Source organism: Cyrtonyx montezumae, unplaced genomic scaffold (genome assembly GCF_038088225.1).
Source record: "Cyrtonyx montezumae isolate F1298 unplaced genomic scaffold, pur_monq_1.0 scaffold_0, whole genome shotgun sequence".
Taxonomy (NCBI): domain Eukaryota; kingdom Metazoa; phylum Chordata; class Aves; order Galliformes; family Odontophoridae; genus Cyrtonyx; species Cyrtonyx montezumae.
Window position 1 is genome coordinate 51094697 of NW_027071824.1, and position 6904 is coordinate 51101600.

Here is a 6904-nt window from a genome sequence, read left to right on the forward strand (position 1 = left end):
AGATTCAGAAAACTGCCTCCACTGCCCGCAGTGAGCTCGAAGGACGGAAGGGCACCATCTCGCAGTATTTCACGACCTTACACTGTCCCGTGTGTGACGAACTGACCCAGTACGGGATCTGTACTAAGTGCAGAAGCCAGCCACAGCACGTGGCAGTGATTCTCAACCAAGAAATCCGAGAGCTGGAGCGCAAGCAAGACCAGCTGGTCAAGGTATGGCCACAGCCTGCTGTCAGCTGTGGGCAAGGGCTGCGGCTCCAAAGCAGCAGTCACTGAATGCCCTCAGCAGAAGTGCAGTGCTGATCTTAAACGTGTTACAACTCATTTGCTTTTCCCATTGCTCTAGAAGGCAGCACAGCAGCTGCTGTTCTCCTTAGCTTTGCATGCGACTGAAGCCAAAGGGTTGAGAAAACCAAACAAAAGATGCTTTACTTCTTTTTTAAGAGTATCTTACACGGTTTTTAGGTTCCTTCTTTTTATAGTGATGGTGATAAAAAGTATCTTGAAATTTCATGTACCTTTGTTCTAAAATAACTGATGATGTTCCATAAACAAAAAAAAAGTTCTAGTCCGAGAATTATTATTTATGTGTATGCATAATATGGCTGAGTTCTGGTTTGGGTTCTGTATTACTTTTCCTCTTGACAGAAATTTCCCAGGCTGTTTTTTTCCCTTGAGTTAGAAGTCCATAAAGAGTACCACTGGCTTTGCTCACAGATACGTGCCAGCAAAATACTGTGCCTCTCCTGTAAGAGACATAAGTATGCTCTTGCCTAATTTTTGTACTGCAATATTTTAAAATTGTTTTTGGCACTAGTATGTGAACCAGCTTGATTACTTGGTGAATTGCAGGGATATAAATAAATGTTCCTGGCATTTAGTAGCTACAGTCCCGTGGGGCTCTCCTCCTGGAAAACCAGAAACCCAGCAACATAATTCACAATTCATAAATATTACACTAAGTCGTGGACTTCTATTTTCTTGCTGTAAGGGGTTGGTAGATATGGCTTTTGACTTCTGGCTCCAAGCAGTAGGAAGGGCCAAAAATCCTTAGGGAACAGAAGCACCAATGGCTGCAGAGTTGGTGGGAAAACTGTTTCGGGGCTGCCTTAATGCTGAAGAGAATCAAAAGTGAGAAAGCAAAGCAGATGTCTCCTGAAGCTGTGCAGTCAGGTTGTGCCCCTGGGAACTCAGCACTTGTCAGGGGCAGGAGGAGCTGCTGCAGCTCTTTGGGGGCCGGAGGGAGGTAGGTGATTTGCACCTCTTTGTTAAGTTGAAACAAATAACCCGCTCTGCTGTTTTTATGTCACCTAGATATGCAAGAACTGCACAGGCTGCTTTGACAGACAGATCCCGTGTGTCTCCCTGAACTGCCCGGTGCTTTTCAAGCTGTCCCGCGTGAGCAGAGAACTAGCGAAGGCGCCCTATCTCCGCCAGCTCCTCGAGCAGTTCTGAACGATCTGTTAAGGATTCCAGGTGCTATTTTGTTTCAGTGTTTACCACACTAGGACTATTGTGCATGGTGCTTTTTCGACTCATCTAGTCCAGGATTTCCATTTTAACTGTGGGGTTTATTATCTGAGGAATAACGAATGCTTATCCTAACTAAATTAAAAAAGAAACGCATTTGTTGATCTACGAATAGCTCACTTTTTAAGATGTACAAATTCCTTCTTCCTTTCATGTTTCTAACATACTGTTTTATAATGCTGATGTTGAAATAGCTGTGTGTAACATCCTGTAAATCCATTTCCGAGTAGAAGTCAAGTTTACTTCCTGGAGGAAGGAGCACTGAAAAAAAAACCTCTCGAAACGATAAATCCATTTGTGTGTGTTCTTGGACTGTCGGTATCAAGACGTGTTCTTCTCTATTATCCATTCACTTTATAATTTTGTCTGCGAAAGATTTTGTAAATACACTTTTTTACTTTTCAAACAACTGAGTAAAATAATGTGCAATGACTTTTATACGGATAATTTTAAAGTCGGTTGGTATATCTCCTCCTCAGTTTTGCTTGATTCCGAGTAGCCGATGGTTATTTTGATCAGACTGTGCAAACAGTAGTACCATGTGTAGCATTTTGGAACATTATTTTCTACAAATCGCTGTCTTGCTTTAGCTATTAATGGGGCATTGTGAGGAACTGTGCAAAGACATTTTTGTTACAAACCTGTGGGACTGTTGCAATACTTTAAATATAAAATTTTATTCCATTTTTGCTTGTTTTGTATAGACATTTCTATTGCTTCTAAATATGCTTAAAATATTTTCTTTCCTTACGTACTGTACAGTTAAATCTTATTTGCCACCATCTTGACAAAATGTGTATTTAGAATATTTGTATAACTGTATAAAATGGAAAAGGAATTATGTGGTCAGTGCATCGTTTTCTAAACTGGAAATCATTTTGTTTTAGAGGTTAATAATGGAAACCATATTAAAGTTGAATAAAACGATATGGTAAAGGTCTGCACGCTGCCTCTCTCTAACAGTGCGTTGCCATCGATTCCCACAGTTACAGCGCTGCTGCACTGAGAACGCGCAACGCGGGTTCCGGCCTCAACCTGGGGACGTACAGCTGCGTGTTGGTTTCTGGAGGCCTTCTCCAAAGAGGACAGAACACTCCCGTTGTTTCCCATTACCCAAAGAGAGGAAGCTTTACATTTGTAAGTCCAGAGTAGCTGATAAAAACAGAGCAAAACTTTATTTACATAAAGGAACCCAAGTGCCTCCTCCCATTGAGAATTTATTACGGTCAAGGTACAAGTCAGCCTGTTAGAAATTCCACGTTACGCAGTACAATGTCAGCCCACCACAAGCAAAATGAAAGCTACGAGTATATAGCAGAACATACACAGATCGCTGTGAGCCCTTACGGAAGGGAACCGAAAACCCAGCAAGGCACAAACCGCTGCCCACTCTGCATTCAGCACCAAAGGGTCACTTACAGAAGTACAGACGCCAGCAGTAACCCCTCAGTGGCTGCAGTACAGTTCAGCATTTGGGAACAAGGCAGGGCTAAATACCAATACTGTGTGACATTCAGCTGTAGGAATTCAATGCCAGAGGAAATGGGCACGAGACCATCCTCGATGCCACCCTGCCTTTATAGGCAGGAGTACGAATGACATTACATTGAGCCATCTCACCCACTGACCACAGCCAGGACGGCTGCCTGGCATGAACACAGCAATGGGGAGGTAATACCCATAAATAACACTTAGGAGCTCCTCCACAGAGCTTCAATGCTGCTTTTACCCTTAACTTAGAAAGATACTGCAAAGAGCTCCTCACTGCAAATGCCAAGAAGTAATTTACTTTGGAAATGTAAGTATATGAAAATGAATATTCATTTTCTAAAACAAATCTTGAGGAACACTGAAAATCCAATTATCTAGGAACACAACAGCCCCGAGCACCAAGGACACGTACAGCTGCCATGAGCTGGGCTCAGCACTGAGAAGGTCCTACATCTGCACTCAACATTTTGTTTGCATTAAGGGGCAGCTACTGACTCTAGGTGCACACGTTTAGGGGATAAGGAGCACAAGCTATGTATGTATGTATGTACATATGTGCTGTTCATGTTTGAGCCCAAAATTAAGACACTGAGGGCTTTAAGTAAGTCCTGGCAAAGACAACTCACAGTTCAGAAGTCCACAGTTCATCCAAGCAAAAGCTTCTGGGTGTCATTCCAACACAATGCTATGTGCCACCACTCACCAGCCATGGGTTTTAGTTCGGACAGCATTTCTCCATTTGTTGCGATGACATTAGTCAGAAACATGAGTGTGTATCTACCTGTGTATAGATCTATACACACATATAATATATACACAGGTATTGTAAAGGTAGTAAAAGCAAAGAGACCAACACAAACAAGGTGTTACAAAAGAAGGAAAATGAGTGCTCACCCATCTCCAAAGATCTAGGTTCACAGGGAAGGAACTCCACAAAGGAGGGACCTCAAGAGAAGATCTCAACAAGAGAGCATTACAACAAGAGAGCATTAGTGGCAGTCAGCCATTAAATGAGGTCTAAGATGGGTGCAGCCTGGCTCCACCCCTTCCAGTCAAGCAGGTGGATCACCTTCACCTGTGCTCCCAGGGCTGACCTGGTCTTTCCTTCAGGTGCACATTCAGTGGTTCGGGCTGTGATCAGCAGTTCCCATACAGGTATATATGGTTCAAAGAAGTTAAAGCAGGTTTCCCAATGAGGCTTTAATTTTCACTTCCTGTTTTTTTCACTACTTGAGCATGTGAAACTTGTTAACTGTCCCTGAGAATAATCCTCCTTGCAGAACACTGCAATTGGAAATTTCATTCCGAATTGCAGACGATGCTACAACGTGCCTGCTTTGAGGCAGGTTTCTCAAACTAATTTTTCTCTGGCGACACAATCTCAGGTACTGGGAGATGAATCTTTTAAAGAAGTCACTGAAGATTCCCATCAGCAGAAGTCCCCGCTGTTCTATGTTTTAAATTGCTAATGCCAGGTATTTCTGCCAAAAAAGCAGAAAGCAGCCATAGGTTTAGTGTTTGGGTGCAGCCAGGACACTCCTTGTGCCTTCTATTCATTCGCAAACACAGTCAGGAACTGCTCCACCGGTTCAGACCAAGCACAGGGATGGCTCCTGCAGCAGGGAGCTGCCCCACATCCGCCTGGGTTCCTGCTGTTGTTTGTCCTAAACTGAACTCTTCTACCAGAGGATCCTGCGACCCCCTGGGAGGTGAAATACATCCATAAAAGCTGAGCACAAGCACCAAGCACAAGCATGTGTTCCTTTCCCTTTCCCCATAAAACCAACAAGACTCGCCCATGCCAGCAGATAACACTCTGTTTTCCAAATAGAAAGCAATTATTGCAGAGTGCAGGAGGGAAGAGGGGCAAAGTAAACGTTAAGAAATCCGGGCTTAATCTGCACTCACCTAAGTCCTTCTCCCTGCCACACCATTTCTTTTTATGACTGTTACGTGAAACTGAGTTCATAAGGCCTTGCAGTCTTATTTCCATTGATGAAACGCTGCCATGTGTAGCCAGAACAGGATCTGGAATCGTGTATTTACAAGAACTCTTAAGCAGAGAAGAAACCCCTGCGTAGCAAGTGGAGCCATTCCCTGTGTTAAAGTGCAGGTTCACGCACTGCATTGGAAGTGTGCATATATACACAAAAGGAAAGAAGCATCAGGCAAACAGGCATTTAAATGCCTGCAGCAGCATGACAAGGAGACCCTGCAACAGTGCAGGATGCAATAAAATAGAATAAAATTAAGGACATTTTCACTACAAATGGATTCCTGCTTCTTACTTTTCAGAAGGAAAAGGCCCCTAGGTTCCAGGTTAAACACGTGGGAGGCAAGAGAAGGAACAAAAAACAAATGAAAACACATTGAACGTCCACAATTCTGTGCTATGTCACACTTTGAGCTCTTCCTTTTGTCAGCAATTAAACCTCTTAGCAAAAAAAAAAAAAATTAAGAATAGTGCATGAACAACAACAGAAAAAAAAAAAGAAAAAAAACACCACAGGAAACCAACTCACATTCTGACCCCACAGCTTTAAAAAAATAGCAACCTACTAATTTTTGGTTTTCAAGTAGACACGTTGCAGAACTACTGCTTCAGGCTTTGCCGTTAGCTGCTGCACCTTTGTTAGTACTGAGGAGGACTCGGTGACACAACCAGACCTGAGGGCTCCTCCCTCCAGAGCAATGAATCCACACAGCTTCTCCTCAAGGAGGCACCTGCTGTGTGTCATTACCCAGAGAAAGAAAAGCCAAATGGTGGCACCCAACTACCAGGGAGCAAGCAGGCACACTGCACAACTGGACAGGATTATCCGTCTCATCAGTAATTCCATCTCATTCTCACATCGTTGTAGCACAGTGCTGTGTAAAAACCTTGGCATAGGAAACCAGGGAAGCTGTTAAACCTTTAAACTGAACCAGCTTTCAATATCATGGCCCTATGTCATTAACACAATTTTACCCAACATATCACTTGGAACGGGTCAGAGGAGGGCCACTAACGTGACCAGAGGGCTGCAGCACATCTCCTGTTGAGGAACGGTTGAGGGAACTTAGTTTGTTTAGCTTGGAGAAGAGAAGGCTCTGGGGAGACCTCATTGTGGCCTTCCAGTACTTGAAGGGAGTGTATGAACAGGAGGGGGAATGACTTTACATGGGCTGACAGTGACAGGAAAAGGGGAGATGGTTTTAAACTAAGACAGAGGAGATTTAGGCAAGATGTTAGGAGGAAGTTTTTCACTCAGAGGGTGGTGATGCACTGGAACAGGTTGCCCACAGAGGCTGTGGATGCCCCATCCCTGAAGGCATTCAAGGCAAGGCTGGATGTGGCTCTGGGCAGCCTGCTCTAGGGGTTGGTGACCCTGCCCATGGCAGGGGGGTTGGAACTAGATGATCGTTGAGGTTCTTTTCAACCCAGGCCATTCTATGATTCTATGATACTTAATATCTTCTTCACACATTTGTTGACTTCAATGGTAGTGCAGTAATTTAAATCTCAGGTACAATCACAGGTACTTAGAAGTATTTAGATTTGTCACACTGGTTAACGAGTGATCAGTTAAGCCGTACAGCACATAAATACAACACCTTTTGTCCTCGTTCCCATACACCACTTTTAAATGACCCAAAGGCACAGTCACGCTCCTAAAAATTAATCTTTCGTTCTGTCCCGCCTTAGTGACAAAATCAGAGAAGTATGTGACCGTCCATCAGGATGTCCCGTTTATGTCACCTGAAATTCAACTCCCTGATTCCCTGGTTTGTCACACACCGCCCCTCCATGCAGTACAAACATCCTTACTTTGCAAGCTAAGAAAGTTCAGCACCACAGGCAACGGATCACTCATCACTCGTATTTCCGATGAAAACCACTTGAG

At 43.8% G+C, this 6904-nt stretch overlaps 1 protein-coding gene across 1 annotated transcript in view; it reads left to right on the top strand.

The window, feature by feature from the left end:
* The window catches only part of REV3L (REV3 like, DNA directed polymerase zeta catalytic subunit), a 111027-nt gene extending 108538 nt beyond the window's left edge, over positions 1 to 2489 (top strand). Inside the window, exons 31-32 of the mRNA XM_065735017.1 lie at positions 3 to 212; positions 1314 to 2489. Coding sequence (XP_065591089.1) covers positions 3 to 212; positions 1314 to 1454 — 351 coding nt within the window. The 3' untranslated portion in view covers positions 1455 to 2489. The remainder of the gene's footprint in view (positions 1 to 2; positions 213 to 1313) is intronic.
* The last annotated feature ends 4415 nt before the right edge of the window (positions 2490 to 6904 follow it).